The 27,705-nt window shown below is 41.6% G+C and overlaps 1 protein-coding gene across 7 annotated transcripts in view; it reads right to left on the bottom strand.

Annotated features, from left to right (window-relative positions):
* PDE1C (phosphodiesterase 1C) overlaps nt 1–27,705 on the bottom strand; it is a 1,852,914-nt gene that overhangs the window by 217,646 nt on the left and 1,607,563 nt on the right. For all 7 annotated transcript variants that reach the window (XM_078688253.1, XM_078688254.1, XM_078688255.1 and 4 more), the window contains 2 exons: nt 25,335–25,455; nt 9,120–9,201 (listed from right to left, as the gene is read on the bottom strand). In XM_078688253.1, the coding sequence (XP_078544379.1) occupies nt 9,120–9,201; nt 25,335–25,455 (203 nt within the window). The remainder of the gene's footprint in view (nt 1–9,119; nt 9,202–25,334; nt 25,456–27,705) is intronic.

The raw sequence follows: 27,705 nt of genomic DNA, 5'->3' as shown, positions 1-27,705 counted from the left end.
TATTCACCTATATACTGCTGCCCCGTCTGCCAATACATCTTTAAGGTGCAGAAATTATAGCGCACCTTCCCTTTTTAATAAAGAGTCTCTTTATTAAAATGTATTTCAGAACATTTGTAAAACTCTTAATTCCGGCATATAAACTACTTAATTTTCAGACAATTTAGGAGAAAGTAGCAGAAAAGGAATAACAGATTAAACTGGAAGATGAGAATAAGCAGGACGAGTTGGTGCTAAAAAAATATTCTTAGGGATCAATTTTATTGGTTTTCTGCATATGCTGCATAGGATCCTACAATAATTTGGCGAAAAGATATTACCATTGGCAAAACCAATAGTTCTCTCATTGCCGATACCTATTGGCTATTCCTCCTCCCAGACCTGCCCCTTAAGTGCTGCTAATGTGTGGCTTGCGGCAGACTTTATTTATAACCACATCATACCACAAAATTCAACAGCACACCACATATTAAACTCCACTGTATAACACTTTAACACACAAAATACCATTCTCACTAATAACACTCATAACACCAATCCCACTCCACATATTTCCATTGCATTCAATACCACATAATTACTATCCACATAGTTCCACAGCACACCATGCCACATAATTCAGCTACACAAATTCACTCCACACCACCCAATTACACAACTAAATAATCCAATCGAACCCACTGCACACCTCATACACACACTCCATAACACATAGGAAATATAGATTGCCATTTATAATATATATATATAGTGAGACCTATTGAATTTCCAATGCTTGTTTCAAGATACGGCCCTCTCTGTACACACTTGCAATAGCTCTGTATTTACTGTGAAGGATGCATCTGCTGCATTATGGTAGGCTCTTCTACTGAGCAATTTGATCTATTCTAGATAATTCTGAAGATCCCCACCACATTACGAATATATTCTGGAAACCCTCAACCATCATTCATTTGAGTGATGCACACAAAAATGCTGCCATTCCATCAATATTATCGTTGTCACAGGGTAAATATATACTAAAGGTAGGCATGCCTACCTGGAGCAAATTTTACTTATCTTGCTCCTTCATCACAGTGGCAATATTAACAGGCGTTGCTATTAGCTGCGGCATCAGCAGTGTTAAGAGCTCCAAAAAAGGCATGGGAGTTGAATAGACATATGATGTGCTTTACTTACATATACATATCTGACAGGAATTTACAAGCATCACCATATGATTGCCCCAAAACGGTCTGAAATTTACACTAGGTCAGTTGTCTTCAAACTGGGGGGTCTTAAATGATCTCATGGGAAGGCATCAGGTGTTGGCAAAGAGGAGCACGGAGTACTGAGTTTTCAGTGACAAAAACTTGAGTGGCAGTGAGCCATTCTCTAAAGGGCCACCAGTAACAACGGATGTATGACGTTATAACGCATACTATTACAACGCACGTTTTTACAACGCAACTTTTACAACGCAGGATCCATTACAACGAATACCATTACAACGCATTTTTTTACAACGCATATACCTTTACAACGCATACCATTACAACGTATAGGTAAGTATATAATTTTTTTTAAAAATTTAAGTTATTACATTTAATATAATTTTATTTTATTTAATTTCAATTTCATTAATTTTTTTAATTTAATTTAAAAAATACCCCTTTACCCAAAAACCCAAACCTAGCCCTGAACCCTAAAAATACCCCTTTACCCAAAAACCCAACCCTAGCCCTGAACCCTAAAAATACCCCTATACCCAAAAACCCATACCTAGCCCTGAACCCTAAAAATACCCATTTACCCAAAAACCCATACCTAGCCCTGAACCCTAAAAATACCCCTTTACCCAAAAACCCAAACCTAGCCCTGAACCCTAAAAATACCCCTTTGCCCAAAAACCCATACCTAGCCCTGAACCCTAAAAATACCCCTTTACCCAAAAACCCAAACCTAGCCCTGAACCCTAAAAATACCCCTTTACCCAAAAACCCAACCCTAGCCCTGAACCCTAAAAATACTCCTTTACCCAAAAACCCATACCTAGCCCTGAACCCTAAAAATACCCCTTTACCCAAAAACCCAAACCTAGCCCTGAACCCTAAAAATACCCCTTTACCCAAAAACCCAATCCTAGCCCTGAACCCTAAAAATACCCCTTTACCCAAAAACCCATACCTAGCCCTGAACCCTAAAAGTACCCCTTTACCCAAAACCCATACCTAGCCCTGAACCCTAAAAATACCCCTTTACCCAAAAACCCATACCTAGCCCTGAACCCTAAAAATACCCCTTTACCCTGAACCCTAAAAGTACCCCTTTACCCAAAACCCCAATCCTAGCCCTGAACCCTAAAATACCCCTTTACCCAAAAACCCATACCTAGCCCTGAACCCTAAAAATACCCCTTTACCCAAAAACCCAAACCTAGCCCTGAACCCTAAAAATACCCCTTTACCCAAAAACCAATACCTAGCCCTGAACCCTAAAAATACCCCTTTACCCAAAAACCCAAACCTAGCCCTGAACCCTTAAAATACCACTTTACCCAAAAACCCAAACCTAGCCCTGAACCCTAAAAATACCCCTTTACCCAAAAACTCAAACCTAGCCCTGAACCCTAAAAATACCCCTTTACCCAAAAACCCATACCTAGCCCTGAACCCTAAAAATACCGCTTTACCCAAAAACCCTACTTACCTATACTTACGTTGTAATGGTATGCGTTGTAAAGGTATATGCGTTGTAAAAAAATGCGTTGTAACGGTATTCGTTGTAATGGATCATGCGTTGTAAAAATTGTGTTGTAAAAGCATGCGTTATAAAAGTTGCGTTGTAACGGGTGCATACCGTAACAACTTTTGGCTCTCAAGCACCTGGATGAGAGTAGATGTCAAATAGCAGGTGTAACTCTCAAAGTCACTACCTCCAGCCCCACTGATAAAGGATCACATTGAGGAGACTTTGCAGTTTAAGACCTCTCAGCTACCATTATCATTTTGTAAATCATTTATCTGATTGCATTTTTAAAAGAGATAACTGAACACAACTGCACTTTTTTGAAAAAATAAACATGTTTACAACTGCCAATTTTAAAGAATGATTGTAAAAACATCTGATTGCCATTCTGAGGGGCATTGTTGTTACTTGAGGGGTGGTGAGGTAGAAAAAGGATTGACCACCACTGCCCTATTATAACAACCAGGGTGAAGGAGTTGCAAGAAAGGAGTTGAATCCCCTTCCCTAAGTGCAGTTTGTGTACCTGAGTCAATTCAATATGTTTAACCATTCTCTCTCCAGGTGGCAGCTTTGACTTTCAATGTTTACTTTGGGGGATTTTCAAATCCTATTTTAAATACTTTAGTTCATTAAATGCTTGGTGTAGCTGACCTACTTGGGTTTGACCATTCAGTAGCGACAGTAGCGACAAGACAGCAACCTCCAAAACCCATACCTAGCCCTGAACCCTAAAAATACCCATTTACCCAAAAACCCATACCTAGCCCTGAACCCTAAAAATACCCCTTTACCCAAAAACCCAAACCTAGCCCTGAACCCTAAAAATACCCCTTTGCCCAAAAACCCATACCTAGCCCTGAACCCTAAAAATACCCCTTTACCCAAAAACCCAAACCTAGCCCTGAACCCTAAAAATACCCCTTTACCCAAAAACCCAACCCTAGCCCTGAACCCTAAAAATACTCCTTTACCCAAAAACCCATACCTAGCCCTGAACCCTAAAAATACCCCTTTACCCAAAAACCCAAACCTAGCCCTGAACCCTAAAAATACCCCTTTACCCAAAAACCCAATCCTAGCCCTGAACCCTAAAAATACCCCTTTACCCAAAAACCCATACCTAGCCCTGAACCCTAAAAGTACCCCTTTACCCAAAACCCATACCTAGCCCTGAACCCTAAAAATACCCCTTTACCCAAAAACCCATACCTAGCCCTGAACCCTAAAAATACCCCTTTACCCTGAACCCTAAAAGTACCCCTTTACCCAAAACCCCAATCCTAGCCCTGAACCCTAAAATACCCCTTTACCCAAAAACCCATACCTAGCCCTGAACCCTAAAAATACCCCTTTACCCAAAAACCCAAACCTAGCCCTGAACCCTAAAAATACCCCTTTACCCAAAAACCAATACCTAGCCCTGAACCCTAAAAATACCCCTTTACCCAAAAACCCAAACCTAGCCCTGAACCCTTAAAATACCACTTTACCCAAAAACCCAAACCTAGCCCTGAACCCTAAAAATACCCCTTTACCCAAAAACTCAAACCTAGCCCTGAACCCTAAAAATACCCCTTTACCCAAAAACCCATACCTAGCCCTGAACCCTAAAAATACCGCTTTACCCAAAAACCCTACTTACCTATACTTACGTTGTAATGGTATGCGTTGTAAAGGTATATGCGTTGTAAAAAAATGCGTTGTAACGGTATTCGTTGTAATGGATCATGCGTTGTAAAAATTGTGTTGTAAAAGCATGCGTTATAAAAGTTGCGTTGTAACGGGTGCATACCGTAACAACTTTTGGCTCTCAAGCACCTGGATGAGAGTAGATGTCAAATAGCAGGTGTAACTCTCAAAGTCACTACCTCCAGCCCCACTGATAAAGGATCACATTGAGGAGACTTTGCAGTTTAAGACCTCTCAGCTACCATTATCATTTTGTAAATCATTTATCTGATTGCATTTTTAAAAGAGATAACTGAACACAACTGCACTTTTTTGAAAAAATAAACATGTTTACAACTGCCAATTTTAAAGAATGATTGTAAAAACATCTGATTGCCATTCTGAGGGGCATTGTTGTTACTTGAGGGGTGGTGAGGTAGAAAAAGGATTGACCACCACTGCCCTATTATAACAACCAGGGTGAAGGAGTTGCAAGAAAGGAGTTGAATCCCCTTCCCTAAGTGCAGTTTGTGTACCTGAGTCAATTCAATATGTTTAACCATTCTCTCTCCAGGTGGCAGCTTTGACTTTCAATGTTTACTTTGGGGGATTTTCAAATCCTATTTTAAATACTTTAGTTCATTAAATGCTTGGTGTAGCTGACCTACTTGGGTTTGACCATTCAGTAGCGACAAGACAGCAACCTCCAATTTACTTGACCGCTACCCAATTACTTTTACCATTTTTGTCATAGTTGCTGACATGATGTATATTGAAGGGAACCCAGATCCCACTGTGTAACCTTTGCCAAAGGGAGGCACATTTACTTTACGAAAGATGATTGTATTAAAGACGCCCTCCCTCTGCAATGCTGCCACTCCCAAAAGAGACTTTAACTCCTACCTCTGCAGTATACTTCTAGAGCCAATTCCCCATAACATTAGCTCAGACACACCATCCCTAGGGAGACGTCTGTTGCATCCTCTAAGTATGCCTTTCTTTGCGTTGGTCAAATCTATCAATGAATTACCATCCCAGTATGTACTATTGTACTAGCTCCTACTATTTATCAGAAACAAATCATTTACAGAATCCTCCAGAAGGAGATCAAGTTCAAAGTTAATTGCCCCTCTGTGAACCTTAGAGATATTAGTATTGCACCCAAGGTTACGTCCAAATATAGCAGATTTAAGGCCTCCTTACAAGTGTCCCCTGTAATCCTGATTGGGCCAGAAATGGGATGTAACAGTCCTATCAATATTACCATCTTGGAAGACCAAGAGAACACATATGGACATTGCCAGAGGTACACTGATTCCCCCCCTGTGTTCCACGAAATGCCTCCGTAGGAATTATTTCTGCATCCACCCAACCCACCTGGTATTGCCAATGCCTGTGGTATCAGTAACTCCATGGAATTAAAGGCAACGTATTTGGTCCTCTAAAACTATTTTGTGGAGCTTCATCAGAACAGACACTATGTTCTCATGATCTGATTTAGCTAAGCCTTCACATCCATCAACCATTCAGATCATGGCATGAGAATAAGGAACAGCCATCCGCTTATGTAGCAGGAGAGAGGGGAATTTGTACTTGTACTAATAGGTAAGCTAGTGGCAAGAAAAGTCCAAGTACAACCCAGTTACTCCTTGAGAGCTTGGGTAACTGAAAACACAATAACAATTCATTATCTTACTCAAAACTAATTGCCAATTTTGAGAAGTCGAGAGCAAATAGAAGAAAACTGCTTTGACAACAAGTCATATATGAGAACACATGTTTTTACTCATAAATAGATATAAAACATATAAAACAGACAGACAATAGATTAAATCACACATACACATACATATAGAAAGTTACAAAAAGTTTTAGCATCAAACGCTTAATTGACTCTCAATAGTCCATATTTATAGTACATGAAAAAAGTCACAAGTAGTGTTGATCCACTCTTGCAATAAGTTGTTAGTCAGACAACCGGTCAGTGGATGACAAGGGTACTCGTATGTTGACTGAATAATGACGTGATATTTTTGGGAGCAAGCAGCAGAGAGACATTGACATTTTGGTCTCTTTATAATTAATATATGAGACCATCCTCAGGACAAATGCTTAGAAACACAAACCCCTTTGCTTCAATGATTCCAAACAAATATTTTTAGGGCTGCGAGTGTAATCCAGCCATGAGCATAGGTCATGAGTATGACTCAAATCTTGCTGAAGTATTTGTAGTTCACAGATCTGTCAAAAATAATTCAACAAGATTTAGAGTTCTAACCTCAGAACCGCCCAGCATCTTGTGGGCATCATTTGTTTTGAGGGGGGGGGGGGGGGTGCGTCTGAACGTGGCAGCTTGGGAGAGGGATGTGGAGGGACACATGATAACGTTGTCATTGGACCTGGTTTTGGGTTTTAATAGTGCTGCCCAGTGGTTATTTCTAGCCCTCTTGTGTGCTTATGTCATGGTCAGGGGGGAATAGTTACAGGTTCTGAGAATAGTGCTGAGGTCAATGGCTTGCCGATCATAGTCACTGGCATTGCTGCAATTCTATCTAAGTCGAAGAAAATGTTCGTAAGGGAGGTTGTCTCAGAGGGCTTTTGAATGGTGGCTATTATATAGGAGAAGACTGTTGGAGTCTGTTGTCTTCTTGAAGGTGGTAGTAGGCAGCTTACTACTAGTGAGAGGGATTAGGAGATCCAGAAAAGCAAGTTTTCTGTCTGAGATTGTCTTGTTGAACATGAGGTATGGGTTGATCGAGTTGATCCAGGTGGAGAATTCATAGCAGGTGTCAAATTTACCATGCTACCATGCTACAAGATGATGATGTTGTCTATGTAGCGTCATCACAATACGATGTTGGTGTTGTAGGGGTTCGTATGTCCAAAAACATGCTCCTTCTCAAAGTAAGCCATGTACAGGTAGGCTAGGCGGAATGCGAAGGTACTTCCCATTGAAGTACCTTGTATCTGGTAATAGAGTTGGTCCGCGAACAGAAAGAAATTCTCGTTGAGCTTGATGGTTGCACACTCAGTGATGAAGCTCATGGGTGTACCTGAGGACTAAGTCTTGGACAGGAGACTGTTTTCTACAACCTAGATGGCATGTTGGCATATAACTCCTCTCTTATTTGCTATGTGTTTGCCCTGGATGATTTGTGTTAGTCCTGGGAAGTGACAATCTTTACAAATTAAATAATAATAATAATAATAATATACTCTGTTGCAATGTAGTATAGAAATGTCAAGATATAGGTTCACTCGCCAAATTTAAAAGAGGAGATTACTCCATCTCTGCTGTGAATAAACCCCTCCAATGACCCTGTGGGGGAGAGGGCTATTAGAGAGAGACCTCTAATTCCTCCAACCTAATTTACATAGGTGGAATTAGATGTCAGTTTTAACTGCCCCCTCACCTTAGGATTTTCTTTTTGAAAATAAAGAAGGAAACAGTTTGGTGCAAGGCTCCGTCATGTTGATGGAACCTGGTACCAAACTGTAAAAGACCGCTGACAGGAACCACTGTAATAGTGGCTCCTGCCAATGCTTTAGAAGTAACAGCCAGGTTGGCAGGTATTTCAAAATTAGGCAGGTGGCATCTACCTCAGAGCAATGGTGTAATTTTCTCCATTTCTGTGACGGAAAAACTGCTCGGCTGTCAATATTAAACATCAAGTCCTATGTCTTGTAGACATTATACCTAAATAATAACTAAGGCTTTTCAGTGAATTTTTTTGAATGTTTGTTGAGGTTATAAATCTGTCATCACCATACTGTTATATCAACATACCCAAGAATTAATGGTGATCAATGTTTTATATTCCCATTTGAAGCATGTACTGACTGTTAGCTTCCTTTCCCTCAAATTGTAAAGCGCTCTGATATCCCTCGGGATCAAGTTTGCGCTATATAAAACTTTATAAATAAATAAATGTTTCCTAGTAGGAGCGAACCTTAATGCAACCATATATAAAAAAGCAATAATGGTCCCAAGCAGTAAAGAACCTCAATTGCCCTAGTCAGTAATTACTATCAATGTGTCCAGGCAGTAAGAAGTATGATTATTAGACACATTCTGTAATTAACATTGGTGTCCCCAATTTAAAACAAGGTCTAAAAGCAGACATTTAAAATCTTGTGTGGCCCTAGTCCTTAATGCTTGCACAGGGTAATAGGACACCAGGGCAACTCTGCTGTCCCAGACCTGGCTTTACCCTAATTCATGTTTTGGGGGTGAAGAACAAAGACAGCTGAGAGCTGCCCCTGAGCCCTGTACAGAAATGCGAACAGGGCACAAGTGAGCTGTCACCTGCTGCTATCACCCTTGCTCTGCTGTATGCACAAGACTACATCCAAGGGAAATCCTGCTTGATAGGTCAATTCCATGGCCCTATCCTGCATATTTCAGTGCCTCAGTGAGACAGAGGAACAGGCTGTAAGCAACCTGCACACTGAGGTCGCAGATTGTTCTGAAATGGCCCATCTAATTGAACATTCTAACATGAAACGTCCTCACATCTTGCTGACTTGACAACCACACTATTGTTTAAACATCTTTTCAAAGAACAACTTTTACCATGTTGAAAGTGAGGTTGTAACGGTATAAACCTGGCCGAAGCCTGTAAAGGCTGCAGCGCTCTTTTTCTTGAGTATCTTAATGTCATGCACTACCTGTAAACATCTTCCATCATCCCTCGGCTGGGTGCAGACACCATGAAACAACTTACCTATTTGGGACTGAGCCACCATGGTGGAGTTGCGGTCGCACAGTGGAGAAAATGGAAGACCCAATTCTGCTTCTTTGTCACCCTAAAAAATACAGACACCCTGTCAACACAATGTATCCTTTAGCATTCGAACAACCACTATATGTCTTTTATTAAAATGAAGCAGTACGGTATTGGATATATTTTTGTGAATGTTTCATGTGATGGAAATAATATAAAATAACATAAACAGCAGAAATGTGGATAACATCATATTGTACTTTTACCCAACTGAATTTCTCCTCCTAATGGTTATTCAAAAATTCCACAAACTGGGCAGAAATGAGAGCAATATAATCCAAAACAGTTAATTTATCAAAAAATCCAGTAAATTACAGCAACTGCGGAAGCAGTGGAAACTGCGTCACAGCACCAATGTTCCTTCCATATAGCTCAATGGGCAGCTTACGTCACACGAGAGAGTAGCTCCATGAAGAAGTATGCTGAAGACGTGAACCCTGTTTGGATGGATTGCTGTTATTGGACAGAGGTGAAGGGCATAAGAACTGCTTATGGTCTACTAACAGTGGCATGCATCACCATTGTTTTCTGGTAGCCCGCCTGGTCAACGCGATTTTAAATATGAATGACAACCTTGGGTCTGATTACTCTTGCAGTGCTCTTGGCTTACTCCTGAATTCCAAGAATAATGCAAGAATAAGTGATATCTACCCATATCAACATATTTGTGAATTGGGCTGTCTGTATTGGTTTATCATGTTTCATGTGCTTGAGCTGTTTTATGAAGTTCTCATGAGAACTTGTTTGTTAAGTGAACGTCCACTGTGTGTATAAATAGTTATATCGAAAAAGAGCAGTTCACGTGCTGCAGCTGCTACATCTTTGGCTCTTGTGCAGAAACTACTGACAGTAGTGTCATGCGACTGTGTTTTGTGGTAAATACAACTCTTTCTCAAGAAGCTACCGACAGATGTGGTATCCGCCTTCAGCTCTTCTGTCCACCTGTACCTTAATGACATCCAGCACTATGTTATGTTATGTTATGTTAAGGGACTCTTCTAGAGCACACGACTCACCCGGGGGCATCTCGGTGCTTACATAGCAGATACAAAGAGGCAAAAAAAAGTGGGAAGCAGGTGGAGCAGAGAGGTTAAAACAAAAAGGCCTCTAGTTGTTTCCTAAAGACCAACAGGAGGTGCATTTACGTAAGGCATCTGGTAGCAAGTTCCAGTACTTAGGGGCAACATATGAAAAGGCTCTGCCTCCAGTGCGGGTGAGACGGATACGAGGGGTCTTTAATAGGGCTAATGAGTTGGACCTAAGATTGTGGCCCGAGACCAGTTTAAAAAGCTTCTTTTGTAAGTAACAGGGACCCTTTTCATTCATAGCATTAAATGTGAGGCAACAAATCTTGAAGGAACTTTTCTTCACTGGAAGCCATTGAAGCTCTCTGAGCAGAGGAAGTGAGGGAGACCCGGGGGGACGATTTAATACCATCCTTGCTGCAGTGTTTTGAATCACTTGCAGCTTAGCTAACAGTGTCTAGCCCACTTCTGCCAATAAAGCATTCCTGTAGTCGCCTGGACCCCCATTCTGCGACTATATTAGGGTATCATCTACAGGAAATGCAGGACTATTTCGGTGTCACAGAGTAATGGATGCCCTTTTGTTTCATGAGTCTAAATGAATGAATGAATGAATTTATAAAGCGCTATGTTTACTCCAGGGAGCATCTTGGCACTAGCAGAAAGACTTGGAGCTCTAAGGTGGAAAAAGACAAAACTTAGCGGGCACAGATGGGAGAGAACTGAAACAGATGGGAGATAACACAGTATGCTCAGGGGTGGCAAAGATCCAGGTCTTTAGAAGTTTTTTGAACATTTGTTGTTTTTCGAGGAAGACCGTAGGAGTCGTTGGGTTACATAGGGTCTGGTTCTGGAACGAAGGTTTTTGGGCCCTGTTTCCCTGATGGCCTTGAAGATGATAATTAAGATTTTGAAGAGGGTACTTTTATGAATAGGTAGCCAGTGCATGGTTTTGAGTGCCGCCGCTGAAGATGACCCCCTAGGCAGTTTGAGTACATGCCTGGTTGCTGCGTTCTGGAATACTGGTAGTCTTTTCAGAGCCGCTTTTTTGGTACCTGCATACAGACTGTTACAGTAATCCAGAAGTGATAGGACTAGTGCTGTTGCAACTGTTTTCCTAGCAGTAACTGGAAGTAAATCGAAAAATGTTCTAAGAGTTTTTATTGTGAGAAAACACATACCTGCCACCGCAAGAGCTTGCTTATGGAAGATAGTGTGGGATCGAAACTGATCCCTAGATTCCTCACAGTGTCTACTGTGTTGGGCGGGGGAGCCATATTTGGTGGCCACAATTGTGTGGCTAAAAAGAGATTAGATATTACAAACAGCATAATTTTAGTTGTTTGACTGTTACACTTGAGTAACACATTTCTTCCATTCCTACCCTCCATTTCATTTTGTGACCAGAGGATTGGTCTTCCTTACTTTCCTCACTCTGCATCAAATGACTCTTGCCCCTTTGGTGAGATACCAGGCTGTGTTTCTTAATTTCAAGATGATGCTTAAAATATACAATGATAAACTCTAAAAATTGTTTGTTAGCAACTTCTTAGCCTATGTCGTGTTTTGTATCACTGTTCAAGACCCTATTCTTTCTCTCCTGAATATAGGGAATGCACATTATTTCCATTTACCTGCCTCTATACCACTTCATATCACTCCCTGCGTATTTTCTGTCTGGATAGTATCAGCTGCACTTGTCACTCCTGTTTTGTTCCTGGCTGACTTAAGAAGACCGGAATAAATTCACCTTTTTTCACAGCTTCTAGGACAGCGGCCTCTTGCTCAAGTGGTGGAAAAGCCAAAGATCATTTGTGTATTCAGGAAGACAATGAGTACGGTGGTTTTAGATGAAGAAATTCATATATTACAACGCGATTCCTCCAAACTTCAGCTGCTCCACGACTGTGGATCAGGCTCCATTTAGATCTTTCCCTCATGTTTAATCTTTTCTTTAAGGCTTGCTGATGTATTTTGGAAATGTGCTTTTGTACGATGTGTGCTTTTTCTGTTTGGTAAAGTAAATTTTCTGCAATTTTCTTTATTAGTTTTATTTGTAAATTTCTTTTGTCTTCCTTTTTAGGTCTCGGCTAGCTTAGGCTGCGCACATGCGCAGTCTCGCAGGCGAGACTTAATGTTTTCGAGTAGCGAGGTTAAGCCCCGCCCCTCTTCTCCATTGGCTGGCCTCCTAAACGGCGGCCAGCCATTGGAGAAGAGGTCCCACTGACGTTGTTTTATCGATCTAGGCTCCGTCCTTTTGAGATTGGGGGGCGTGTTTTTGACTTTCTTTCTACCTAGTGACGTTCTCAGTCAAAAACACGCCCCCTAGTCTGAAAAGGAGGGGGCGTACAGAGAATGTCTTGGCGTCAATGCGCTTGTTTTCTGAACTGCTTGTTTTACTCAGGGGCAAGCGGTTTAAGGACATAAGAAACGTATTTCCCATAACAACACTGAACATTAAAGTTGCACTTTGTTTTAATAATTTGTTGCTGGTTTAGCCATAAGGCGGAAAGAATCACTGATGTTTAACTTGGATGTAAGCCGCGAGATTAGAGCATGTAAAATTTCTCTTGTGGGGTTTACTTTCGGAGAGGAATGCGGAGATGTATTTCCCTCTGGTTCTGATGTTGGTAGAAGGCAGGATCCTCCTGGCTTCAGACCCTCGGTGAGGCACGCACTTCGACTGGAAGAACCATGTGTTGATCTCGGTACCGCAGTTTCCGCATTCCAGCGCGCCCCAGGGCTCAGATTGGACTACAGAGGCTTCATTGTGCCCAGCTTAGAGCAGCGTGGCTCCGGGCCGTCTGGCGTGACATGAGCGCGTCCACGTGAACTGAGGCAGTGCACAGGGGAGGGGTTGTAATTACCCGCAGATGCCTACCACCATAGCATGCACATAGTGCCACAAATGCCTGTGCGCTACGTGAACTTTTCGTCTTGGCGAGCTAAATGCACATAATGTAGGCATGCGGAAATAATGCCAATTGAATAAATCGTAAACAAATGTCATATCTGACCATGTTTTCGAATATCAGTCTCTGGTACATATAAATAATGTAGTAATGTATTAAAATGGCAATTCCAACTCCACCGACAACCCCCCCCACTGACACATAAAACAGGATTCTTCTTATACCCAAGAATGTGGTCCCGCTCATTTCGTGGTCAGGCACACGCAGACTACACTCAGGTGATTACTCATTGCCTCAGTGACTTTAGATGCTCTGACTCAGTCGCAAACAGCTCCAGTCCTGCGCCCAGGCTTTGTTTTCAAGCATGTCAGTATTTGTGCGGTGCCTCTGGAGGGAACAGACGGTCGTGTACAGGTCCTGCCATATTTACCTCTCTGTTCTGAAGCACAAGACTCATTAGCCATATCTTTGTCGCCATCTTGACACTGATAACAAATTAACACCAATTATCTAGTCCCAGAGGTCACGGGGAGGTGGTTGCAGAAGAGTTTGTGTAGAACAAGGTCTCTGCTGGCTTCCCAGAAGCACATGCAGCCGAACAACACCGCAAAACAGTTCCAGGCGCTAATATTGTACTGTTTGATAAGGACTACATCTTGAGAAGTACCTGCAGCGCGCGCTATGTTTGCATATCATTCATTAAATACTGGAATGGGGCGCGTGGATGCTGCTTGTGAGATGTAAGGCCGAGGGCTCCCCTCGAAAGCGCTCTGTGTGTGTGTGTGTGTGGCTCTGTGTGTGTGTGGCTGTGTGTGTGGCTGAGTGTGTGTGGCTGTGTGTGTGTGTGTGGCTGTGTGTGAGTGGCTGTGTGTGTGGCTCTCTGTGTGGCTCTGTGTATGTGTGTGGCTCTGTGTGAGTGTGTGTGGCTCTGTGTGTGTGTGGTTCTGTGTGGCTCTGTGTGTGTGTGTGTGGCTCTGTGTGTGTGTGTGGGTGCAAATGCAATAGGTCTCACATTTGTGAGAGATTAAGCTATTGGCATTGTAAATGACAATGCCATTTATTAATCTGTTTTCAAAACCAACACATAAATACAAATGCTGTTATTTACACAATGCCAATAGCTCTAACTTTTGCAAAGGTGAGACCTTTGCATTGTAAATGCTTGTTGTTCATTGTTTCCAGTTTATATAGTACAAAGTAGTTTATGTATGTAACTGGGAAGATCTAAAAAAGCTGCAATTAAATGAATGAGTCCATTCGCCTATATTTTGATGTACATGATTAACCTTCTGAACAAAGGATAATAATAACCAACTCTTTATTTTATGTACATTTTGAGCTTCAAAAGTCTTAGGCCTGACAGCCTTAGGATGGCCTTCCCCCAAACCATTGTCTTCCTTTTCCTTTTTTTCTGAACTCATTAGCACTAGGACTCTGCACACTTTACCACTGCTAACCAGTGCTAAAGTGCATCTGCTTTCTCCTCTAAACATAGCTAAATTGGCTTACACCATATCTGTATATTTAGTTTTGTAATAGGTCTCTAGTAAGGGGGTATTACTTGTACCCAAGCCTTGTAAATTGAATGCTATAAGTGGGCCTGCAGCAGTCTTTGTGCCACCCACTTAAGTAGCCCTTTAAACATGTCTCAGGCCTGCCGCTGCAACCTGTGTGTGCAGTTTTAATATGCACACAAGTCACTGCTAAGATAGGCCATAAATAGCCCAGAGAGCAGGGTATTGTGTATTTAAAAAGTTGGACATGTACTTTTAAATGTCCTGGTAGTGAAAAACTGAAAAATTTGTATTTTACTACTTCCTTAGGATAACATTGGGTTAACATATTACATTTAATTCGAAGTGTTAACTTTCAATTTGGAGTAGGTAGGAATATCGAGATTGGTATATAAAGAATTGTAATTTAAAGCCCTCGTCATGGTAAAGTCAGATTTCAAGTCGCAATTTTGAAAATATTACTTTAAGAAAGTTGACATTTTCTTGTCCCAATCATTTGGTGTGTGCTGCCTGTATCCTGGGTCACGTGATTAGGTATAGCTGGCAGTTGGTTTTGATGTATTGCTCCCAGACAGTGAAATAAAGGGCTACAGGTGCTGACAGGATGGACCGTCTCAGATTTGATGTGGGGGGGAGAAGCTGTCACCTACCACACATGCACATCACAAAGCCTCTGCCTGAACACATTCACAAAGGGTTTGACACAACTCTATTGTGACCCTAATCAATTTGTGGACTGGGCAGGGAAGCAGGTAATTCCAAACACGTCTGTTGTGGAAACCTCCAGAATAATTTTCTACTTCAAGGTGGGCACCAGGTATAATTATTGGACTGCAGACCTAACTTTCTACGACATATCTGGACTTGCGGAAGACTCAGAAGGACTGCTGTGCCACTCTGCCATAGGGACTGCTAATCTGTTGCCCTGCTGCCTGAGGACTGAAGCTGCATCTTGATCCCAGGACCACCACTGTGACTCCTAGGGCCAGTTGACTAGCCTCCTGAACAGAATACAAAACAGGTTCCAACCAACTTGAACCTAGAACCTGGACTTAGTCTACTATGAGTCTTGTCGCCCAAGTGGTGCCACCCCAGTCCTAGACTCTTGGAAGTGGACCTGAAGATGCTCTGTCAGCCCAGTGGCCCTGTGGCAGAACCGATGCAGCACAACGCATCTCCTCACACTTCTACTTAGAAACAACCTTAGCACAACACTTCCCCAAAGCAGTACTTTGCATTGCAGCCTGCAGTATCCTCGGAACCTCTGCTGGGTGACACATCCTCGACGCAGGCCTTTGCATCACATGTCCTTCATCAACTGCATCCTCTCAATCAACACAGGACCTCACATCATAGCTTTGCAGCTCCTCTGAACCACCGCTGTGCGATGCATGCATCCTCAATGTTGGATCTTGCAACGCTCAGGAACCAGGATTTAAGGTACCATTATTCAGTAGACTTAACTTGAAGCCATCGCAATTGGCCTGAACTTGTGATTTTTATCCCGGTCTGGGGTGACCAGATAACCATAGTTGGCACTTTGTGCTTTCTAGGCACTATTTTCACTTAAATCTTTAAAACTGCATATCGTCAATTCCACTGATTGGATTTTTGTCGTTTCAGTGGCAATTTAATACATTTTGCTCTTCTTTTTCTAAATTTGAATGGGATTTTTCTTGTGTTGCGTTTTTACTTTATTACTGTTTGAAGTGCTGCATAAACACTTCACACATTGCCTCTAAGCTAAACCTGACTGCTTTTGTTCCAAGCTACCAAAGGTTTGAGCAGGGGTTCATTAGAGGTTGCTTGTGTTTCACCCTGACAGACCTTATGATGGTTCCTGTAGGAATTCACCCCCCTGGCCAGTAACTCAATTTCCAGCAACAAGTAACTCATGCACTGCTCAAGAAGAGGATCAAATGATGTAAACTGGTTTCATATAAAACAACCTTGGCTGAACCTGATGTTTCACATCAAATGCTCAAAAAAACAGGACAAAATACAAACTAAAATAACGAAAAACAGGCATGCATGTTCATATCTTAGGACAAGGGAAGAAGAAAACACCATCTCATGGAATAAAATATGAAGTATATTGTATTAAAGTCAACAGACAACTGTACATTAACTCACACAGCTAAGGACCCTTTAAGTGCCCAAAGTGTGAGTGCAGATAATTGTAGTGAAGATGGAAATTGGACCCTATTAAAATTTCTACTTTCAAATAGGTTTGCAGTAGGAAAAAATTAAGCAAGACCAGTTTGTGGGCTATAAAGGGGCAAGCACCCAGGCAGAACAGTTCATTTCCATCTTCCATTGACACATGAAGTCACATCACTGGATTTTCCATCATTCATTCACAGAGGAAGTCACATCACTGGATTTCCCATCATACATCTGCACAGTAAATGACATCACTAGTTTCCCACCAAAATTGTCTTTAAAACAAGAAGCTAAGCAAGAGGAACCATCTCCATCATCCTTCTGCATATGAAGTGACATCACTCTTCTCCCTTTCAAGGGCCCACTTAATGGTTGCCACAATGTGGGCACCAAAGACAAGCTTGTCTGTGCCCCTGCACATCTGGCCTGCCCCAGTGGTAGGAACCCTGGCCTCCCACCTCCTGCTGCTACCAGGCTGCAATTCTCTGGTCCTCCAATGTCGCCTGCTGCAATATATACTGCTGCCTTGCAGCACCACTCAACACCGAGGGATCTTTCTTCTCCACTTGCTGCAAGTTTTCATGCACTCATCTACACCCAACACTCACTGCACCAACAGCACCCAACACCCTACTCTCTGACACTCACACAGTCTTGCAACCACCCACACAACCTCTCACTCACCAAAAACATGCCACTTAGATCTGGGACCAGCTGCAAGACAATGCCCCTGACCTACTTTTTCTCATGGAATCCTGGCTGAACCCTGCATCAGCACCTGACCTGACATTGCCACATCCATTCCCCCTAGCTACAAGTTTTCCAGGCAAGACAGACTTCACAAGCCCAGAGGTGGAATTACCATCATCCACACGAACAGTTGCATCTCATCCATGAACATGCCATCCTGCAACATGGAACACCTGTTGTTCAAGCTCTACGTCACAGCCAACTTCACACTAAGAGGCACTCTCCTCTACAGACCACCGAGAGCAGGCACCAACTTCAACTATAACATCACAGACTTCATCACAGCACTCACTCTCAAGGCTAGCAATTACATATTACTTGGAGACCTGAACTTACACTTGGAATACCATACCAACCCCAACTTAAGAGCATTTATTGAAGAACTTGGAAGGAAGGGCCTCACCCACGAGTAAAGCAACCTACCCATGTTGCCAGACACCTCTTGAACCCAAATTTCCCCAACATCTGAGTCAGAAAGCTCACATAATTCTCTGCTCAGACCACACCCCTCTTCAAGTTCAGCATCCTCATCCCAGACCAAAGCACATGCACCACAACCAGACAACCCACCAAAACTATAACAGCATCACTGACAACGACTGGAACATGGCTCTCAACACCCACAACTCAAACACAGCAACAGCCTCCCCAAAGCCATCAAGAATTTTAACAATTGGATCAGCTCCTGCATCCACCCAACTCCCCTCAAACACAATAGCACAACAAGATCCAGACCCAAGGCCAGTTGGTGCACAGAGGAACTCAGACTGAATAAACAAAACTGCAAACAACTGGAGCATAAATGGAGAATGAGCCAGGATAATGCAGACTAGAGCATGTTGAAATCTGCCCTAAAGCACTACCACCAAATGATCTGGACCACCAAATGTGGCACTCTGTTGGACTGCCTCAGTGTCTACACCAACAGATATTTCACCTCACAATCAGCTGCCTCTAACATGAGCTCTCCCTCACAAAACCTCTGCAACAATCTCTCCGAATTATTCTGCAACAAAATCACCACCATTCAGCTACAACCAACAGACCTTGCCAAATGCATCCTGATCTTATCCAAATAAACAATGCTAACCACATGGCCTGTCATCACCTCGGAAGAAACTGCCGCCACCATGACACCCATCCACTCAGGGGCGGCATCGGGGCCCTAACCCCACCACACCTACTCCAGCGGACTGCAACCCTTCACACCCATTCTGAATGCCTCCATCTCTTACACGACCTTGCCAGATGCTTTGAAACATGCAAATCTCCTCCGATTGCTGAAGAAACCCTGTGCGAACCCTTCAATACTCGCCAACTACAGACCAATCTCACTGCTAACATTCCCGATCAAGGACTTTGAGAATATCATCAACAGACACCTCACCAAATACCTCAATGACACCAGGTCCTCAACACCACTCAGTCTGGTTTTATATCCAACCACAGCAGAGAAACTGGCTGAATTGCTGCCACAAATGACATCTCCATGACTCTGGACAGAGAAGACATGGTGGCCCTCATCCTACTGGAACTGCAGCATTTGAGTCCTACCCATCCTCATCCAACAGCTACATGACATTAGAATCTAGGGACGTGCATGCAGATGAATCTGCTCCTTCCTGACTAGAAGGACACAGTCAGTCAGGCTGGCACCTCAGATTCCTGTGACCTCACCTGCAAAGTTCTGCAAGGATCCTCCCTGATCATGACTCTCCTCAACGCCTACATGATCCCTCTAGCCAACATCATCCGCTCTCATGATATCGATGACCTCTCCTATGCAGATGGCACACAACTTGTTTTCTCCCTCACGCACAAGATGCCCAGTACCTGGTTCAAATTCAATGCCTGCATGACAGGAATCGCCACTGGATGAAGACCAACTGTCTAAAGCTGAACAACTCCAAGAACAAAATTATGATCTTGGGGGAGAGCACATCCCTGTGGGACTCCACTTGGTGGGCAACAGAGGTAGGACTGACACCCACCCACACCAAGAACATCAGGATAAAGGCCAACAAGCACAGCATCATCCCCCAAGTCAATGCTATCACTGCCTTATGCTTCCATACCATGAAGATGCTGAGGAAGATTTGCAAATGGCTCCCAATCAGCAACTGGAAAACTATAACACATGCCATGGTTACAAACAAACTGGACTATGGGACCACTCTCTATGCAGCGATCAACAAAAAAGTTGCCAGAAAAATGCCGACCATTCTGAACTTGGCAGCCAAATTCACTGTGAACCTCTGACGCTGCACACACATTACACCACACCTGAACAAGCACCACTGGCTATCTAATTGCAAACTAGCACAATTCAGACTTTTCAACCACACTTTCAGGGCACTACATAACACTGGAGCAGCATACCTCAGCAATAATATCTGCTGTCACAAACCTTCCAGACACCTCTGCTTGCCTGGACTCCTACTTGACAAATCCCATGCTTACAGAAAACCAGATTCGGAGGTCGAGCCTTCTCTTGCATTGCTCGTAAAGTGTGAATTATGCAAGAAGCTAAAGACATGTCTTTCTAATAGTTCCACTAGACCCAAAGTGTGCTTATGCTCACACCCGCTCAGCACCAGGATACCCTCCCGGGTGATAGTGTGCTCTTGGAAAATATTGATTGTTTTTTTAAAGAGGGTACAAGGGAGGCTCTCTGGCAGCAGCTCGCTCAATGCCCGTGAAGATGTCAATGGTAGTATTTTTCCTTTTTTTTTTTTTAGCTCGAAGATGCCTGGAGGAATAATGTTGCACGTTGCATATTTTAAGAGAAACCACAAGATCAGTCTATCAATGAGAAAGAAAAAGCTAAGAGTGAGTTGAGACAATGTCGTTATTCAACAAGGTTGTGCCTCAAATGGATAGATGCCTTTATCCAACAAAGTGGGAAAATGTTCTTCAAAACAAATATTTTAAACCAAATTTTCTTCATAGAGGTATTTTTCAAGCTGGCACACGCTGGATTTCCATCAGGATTTTTTGTTGCTGAAAAATAAAATGTATTCATCTCCCCACAACTGGTGTAGGTTATCCAGAGGCTCCCCAGCACCTACCAGTTGACAAGTATGCTGTATTGTTTTAACTAGCAAGCCTCCACCTGGACCTCATCCAATGTTCTGGACCCTCCAGTAGGCAGGCTGCTTCCCCTGCAAAACTCAATCCCAATATTCCCATCAATTGGGCCAGGAATCTGGTTATTCAAGATCTTGCAATTAGGTACCGAGGGTTTCAATTGAAACAGAGATTGGTATGAACTATCTTTAAAAAAACTCTGGAATGCAGTAGGAGACATTTATAGAACTGAAATTCCTCATTCCTTTTCCTTCCTTCCACTTTATTCTGAAATACTGTGGGGGTGAGCATGGCATTTAAAAGGGAAAAAATTGTATACCATTTGTAGGTGATTCTAAACCAGTGTCTACAAAATTCTCAGATGTCTCTTTATTTAGTCAGTGTTATAGAGTTCTTGTTCTGGTAGTCTGCCTCTTGCCAACAAAATCCTCGCATAGCAGAGGATATCTGTGTTGCTAGGAGCTGCTTTCAGCCTGCCATCTTCACCCATCCCTAACCAATGCAGCCCAGTCCATTTCACAGGCATCCATTACCCTCTCCAGAATGCTTCAGAAAACAAGGGAAACAGATTCTGAAGTATACCCCCTTAGGCTCAGTGCAGCAAGACCATGTCAGAGCATCAACTGCAATTAGTTTATGTTGAGTGTTTTTTTGGAAACTTGGGGTGGATTACAGCTTAGTTCAGGTAATTTGCCAAAAAACTCTAGGGAAATGGGATCCCTCACAATATCAAAGTAAAAATAAGTTTTTCTGACTGAGACTGCTTTTGTACAGCTTGCTACTGAAACTGTATACCAATGCTTTTTGAAGAAATGAGACTGGGCTGAGTTTCATGAACTACTCTTTAAGGGGAGTTCAACTGCTTGATTTAATTACAATTTTGATGCTCCTTTTGCTCTTTTCCTGGACTCTTTATGGGTTCTATTACAGCAGATTCCTTATAGATAGAATAGAGATTATTTACTTTGTTGAACATGCTTGCATTATTGATGACTCTAGACCTTCTTTTCTTGATAATTTCCTTTAAACAGATTTATCTGACTTATTAACTGAATAAAAATCATATATTAATATCTTAAAGAGAATAAGGTTTAGAATATCTACTTAAAAGTCTCATCATTGACTGAACTTAAACTGTAAATAATGATGATGATTGGCTTAATTTGATTTAGCTTCCATTCAAAAACAGTGGCAAATATCTATTGCCTAAGGGAAGATCATTTGGCGCAGAGGTAAAGCCCTTAATTGTAAGTCACGGTTGACCTGGTACAGGAGGGTTAAATTTGAACACGTTTCATGCTATCAGTATGATTCTATATGATCTCGTAGAAATCAAAGAAAGAATAGAGTTTCCACATAATATCAGTGCCGGCATTTGGGCGGTGTGACCACCGGGCGCTGAACTTGGAGCTCTGTTGTGAAATATCTTAAGGGTTTAAAAGCATCTGCTGCAGAGTTCCTTGTGTGTCCAGCAATGCTCAGGCAACAATAACAATGGCAAGGTAACTCTGGTAATTATTATTGTATCCACTGGAGACAGATGGAGGTTTGACTAGCGGCATTCTTGACTCATAGGCAGCGCAGAGGGTTAATATTTCTGCTGCAAAAAATTGTACCATGCAGATCACAGAATTTTATTTTATGTGGATAGCTCAGTGGGTTACTGCTTTTGGCACAGAGAATATTTTGTAACATTCAATTCATAATTTATAATCCTTGATATAGCACAGTGAGCTATAAAATGTATTCAAAGCTTTAGAATGTAATGTTTCTTTTACAGACTTTTAATATCTCAGTATTAATGTGTGATGTAAAGTGCTCTGACCCTGTACATTTGAGTGTATTGTGTTTTTAAAAAAAGTAAATACTTGTGAGAGGGGCAATGGAGATGTGAGGGGCACTCTTGGAGGGTGATACTGAGTTAATCCATGAACATGGTCAATAATGGTGGAGGAGGAGCAAGGAAATAATGGCACACCGGGCGCCATCAGTGCTAAAGCAGGACTCAGCAACTATTGATAGAGACAGTTGTTGAGCCAGCCTATAAGAGTAGCCCAAAAAGAAGCGATATACAATGTAAGAAATAACTTAAAAACCTCACAAGAGTCAAGATTTTTTAAATAATATCTAGAAAAAGGAAATGCTTACTACAAATTACTTTGTGTCAAAATTAACCTCCTATGATAACATCTGGTTAGCTGTACAATAGAGTTTTAGGGTTTACTATAGGGATCATTAAAGTCTATATTGCTAGATATCTATGTACCTACAAATGTCTTAGAAGGAAAAGGTTCAGGGTTTGTGCTTGAAAGGCCACTTATCATCATGTTGCAGATGTTGGATTCAGTGAACATTGTTTCTTTACACTAAGATGTCACAGTGAGACAACGTTCTCACATGGAGCAAATCTTCACCAGCAGTGGTTAATGAGGTTTCAGTGTTCTATTACCAGCTTGCGGGTCAATGAATCCTGGTTAGAAGCAAGATCTGCAAAATCCAGAGATTCAATAAGCTTTTCAGAAAGGCCACTAATAAAAGTGTGTGACTCCGACTGGTGAACACCTCACCCCTTTTAACCAGAAAAGCTGGGTGCTTAGGAAGATGGATTCTGCTTCTGCCTAAGTGCTGGTTCTTGACCATCTCAGTAGACTTTTGCCAATCCTCAAATAATACTGCATGGTTGCATGAGATGTTCCTGTTGACATTTTCAGGAGATCTGTCTGCTATGAATGCTATAGCAAAGGTAGTGATTGCTTGAAAAGGGTCTTTAAAACCAAGAGGACTCCATATTCGTATTCGAAAGCTGGCACACTAAAAATGAAACCCCTCTCTCTGATTGGTGCTATCTTCTGATCATAAACCCCTGGGTATTCCCTTACATGATTGACAAATACCCCCATGCAAATCAGGAACCGTAACCTTTGGAACTGCGAAGCCCACAAAGCACCAAGTTCTATTTTCACTTCTCCTGCCCAACATGTACCTGGATCTAGAGATCGGATAGATTTGTATTTTGAAGTAATGCTTAAGGTTGTAATAGAAAGTAGAAGGGCAACCTAATATACCTACTCGATTCCTAGGTTAAAGTATATTATAGAGAAACAAGCACAATTGAACTTATGTTCAAAGGGCTTGAGGCAGATTGGTTATCGGTGTAGATAAATTAATTTAGGACATAACTAGATAACACAAGTGTAGATCCATTACTAATGATAATTATTCACAACATTCAGACAGAGATGTAAATAAAGTTCTCCAGTGGCATGGGTACCAATTTGGGGGTGGTTCAGCATAGTTGGTCTGATAGCCATTCAGTAGGTGAAGGTTGTTGGGCAGCTACAGGCCTGTTTGTGATTTAGCCAAACAATGTAGCACCCATGAGCCGACTGCTGACCCAAGTATAAAGTATTTTCAAACATTGACTGAAATAAACGGGAAGACAGCTAAGAACACCAAAATACCATGAAGAAATGGTGCAATTGATAGGTTGAAAATGTGGTTAAAGACAAGCCTGTGATGCCACAGTGTGAACTGAGAAGTAAAAGACAAAGGAAAGAGTTAATTGTGATAAGCAGGGGTTATGAAAATGGACTCACGATCTAAGGCAATTTGAAGGGGACCCAGCAATCTGTGAGCCGTGAGGAAAGTAGTGAGGTTGCTAAACACTAATCATTCAAGGTTTTTCTTAAGAAAAAGGAGCAGGCAGGCATGGATGGGATGATCCTCATCTGTTTTTAGAAGTGCTCTGACTGCAGATTTAGAGCAAGAGAGGTACTTGTATTTAGAAAGTGATTACAAAGAAGTCTTAGGCAAGTTAGCTACAACATGAGAAGAGTAAGTCAGTGTTTTTATGATGTGGAGATTGAAGGTGTTTGGTGACACACGATTAGTTAGCAGTTTTGAGTATAGGTATTTGCTAATCAAAGGATGTGGGCAAGAAATTAGAACACTTAATGGGGACATTCGTGAGCCTAATGGAGATGCAAGGGGAAGGTAGTAAGGTTAAGAGAGGTAGTTTTAGGTCCGTTCTAAGCGAATTATGATGCAAAAGGTTTAGTTGGGGTGGGGTGTAACAGGTGTACAAGAAGGGAATAAAGGGTGTTGATTGATGGGGTGGATAAGAATTTGAGGGCGAGGGTATAATGAGGAAGCTATATCTTGATAATGGGTGGAGTGTGCAAGCATGAGGAGGATGCTAAAGGGCCCAGTGCTTGTTTGTAGTGTTCACAGTAGAATTAAATGTGGTGTATAATAGGATTTGTCATCCTTTTATAGAGGAATGAGCGCAGTGAGGTTTTTAATGCTCAGTGAGATCGCGTGACCCCAGGCTGCGGACAGGAGGTTACATGAATTAAGTTAGGTAGGGATAATGTATGCCAAATGTTTTGTTCGCATTTTGTCGACTTGTTCAAAGTGTGCCGAGCTCAATATAGGTGTGGAGTAATTTGTATTATCCTGTCCTTGAATACCTGGGTGCATTTCTATGCCTCTCCTCCAATTTTAGGGAAAGCAAACAAACTGGCTACTTCCAAGAGGCATAAACATATGGGGGATTGCCCAGTTGCAGTAGAGTTGGGCTCTCACACAGCCTTCCAGGGAGTTGCATTTCTTTAGGTTACAGAGATTCTTTTCTCTCCTCTGCTTCATGCCTCCTGCGTTCACCCCCTTCTCACGTCATCATCCGCTTTAATAACTCTTAATTACCTGTCTGAAGAACTCTTCCAGCAGCGACATGGTCCACCGATGGTGCAGGTCCCAGGCCTTCGCTGGATGGCTGATGTCTGCTGTGTGCAACAACAGAGATAAGGCTTTCGGCTTGTCGATCCTGCAAATCCAAATGACTGCACAAGTGAATGGGCTGCACTCAGAATAACGACAGAGACAAAAATACAACCTAGGAAGGAAATGAGGCCGCGTTGGCCTCTGACTGTGACACGGAGAGATTGATTCATGTATTTACAGACTCTGACAATTTTGAAGGATGAATCTTTAAATGTATGCGATTTTTCAGTGGTGGCAGATTTATTCGGACTCTGACAGTAGTTGAGTCCGCCATCCTGCTGACTTCTGTCTACATCTCCGTTAAATGTCCCAGATATGTTCTCACTTGTTTTGAACAGCAGTCTCACATTACCCTGACACATCCCTGATCTTTCTCTCAGCCACTGGTAAGCGAACAAATGGATCAGGAAAGCTGTATGATTTGTTTCCTGAAGGCAAATAGATTGTATATCAAAGGATACCAAGTGCTGATGACAAACTGTGACTTAGGACAAGATATAGCATTCCACATTATACTGACATCTCAATGATGGATCTTACATTCTAGGATTTTAATAATTTGTGTATTGTTTGTTTCTGTTGAAATATGATAATCACCTTTTGGGACTATGCAGTTTGGTCTGGGTTTTAGTAATGCTAATTCCCTGCTTTCCTTGACTCTCCCAAGTACATTTACTTGTTCCCTTATCCTTATGTACATTGTATTTTTGTAGCAAATACAATGTCTGTACTATAACCTCCTGCCGCATGACTGCCAGTAAAGTAGGACCAGACAAAATGTACATTACACTCCGTAATTAACGTAACTTCTGGAATGTTGACTTGTGCTTGTCACACGAAATTCCAAAAACTACGACATCACACCATGTTGCATAATTGTGTTTATGGCAAAATTATAATGCAGAAGCGCAGAAACAACATAAACAACTAGATCATAAGCATCTGTTGTTTAGTGTAATTGTGCTTTCTGCGCTTTTTCTTAAACACAAATTGTGCCCTCGTGCCACAAATTGACAGGACGTTTATTGAGCTAAAATAAAGTGCTAAATAACAGATTTACATTTCTCATAATTTCGTACTATTATGCATAATTTTCCTGAAATTTTGTGCAATTTCGAAAAATCATGTTTCACAAATTTGACCCATTCCTAAAGAAAAGCTTAACTAAAATACAAAGTATATTTGTGAGATGTATCCCAGAAACAAAGTTAGATTGCTTACAATGAGAGCTATAGCGCTCAATAGTTTCCAGGTAATAAAAGACAACTTTAGTGTAAAATGCAGTTTAACATTTACAAATGACTTCTGCTTCCCATTACTAATGACGTTTTGGACATTCATTTATATATTAAGCGGGAAAAAAGGAATGCTCTTTGAATACCCACAAAAACCAACAGATAAATTCTGCTGCCAATATATACTGGCCACAAGATGCAGATGGAATCATCTAGAATGTTCTCCATACCAGTTCAGTGAAGTATACAAACCAGCATACACTAGCAACTGGATCCACTTTTTTTAATTTTATTTTTGTCTCACCAGCTGTAATTTTCATCATAGAAGAGTGGTTTAAATAACTTTGTTGTTACACGAATATGCAATATTTCCTCATGGAGCACTTTGTATCACAAATAAGGGTTCATTTAAGAATGAGTATTCGCTTGTGTTCCTGTTGGGAAAACTGCTATTTGTATGTATTGTTATCTCCCCGGATGGTATTAGGATATGATCGTCTAAACAGTTTAGAATGAGGGTCAAATTGAGTATTATAAACCACCAGAACATGGAAGGTTAACTTTTTTTACTCACCTGTAATTCTAGCCACACAAGGCATCTTGGACTCCTGGGAGCGCCTACCTTTCATAGACTAAAATGTTACTTTCATTCAATTTCTGTCTAACCTTGACACAAAAACGACTACATCAAATTAAATCTCCACTGCCTGGACTAGAGAAAAAAGTATAAAATAGAAAACTTTTCAATAGTGCCAAACTCTAAAATTCAAAATATCTCAAATTAAATTGGTTTTTAAACTTGCCCGTTTCACAGATATTTTGCTTTGAAATGCTCTTGTGGTACGTCTGACTTACTCCTAAATTCCAGGATTAAATCAGGTATAGTACAAGAGTAAGTCACGGAATGTGCGAATTGCACTTGAAATGTTTTCATGTTTTGCCTACTGCAATGCAGCTAATTGCCAACAATTACTAGAAGTAACATTACTAACAAGAAGTTCAATTTCAGAGAACAATGGGGTATTCAATATTTGTACAGCAAGTAGCAGAGCTTTTTA

Source organism: Lissotriton helveticus, chromosome 4_1, assembly GCF_964261635.1.
Source record: "Lissotriton helveticus chromosome 4_1, aLisHel1.1, whole genome shotgun sequence".
In the NCBI taxonomy this organism is placed as follows: Eukaryota; Metazoa; Chordata; class Amphibia; order Caudata; family Salamandridae; genus Lissotriton; species Lissotriton helveticus.
The sequence above is the reverse complement of the archived record's forward strand: the minus strand, read 5'-3'. Positions and strand labels throughout refer to the sequence as shown.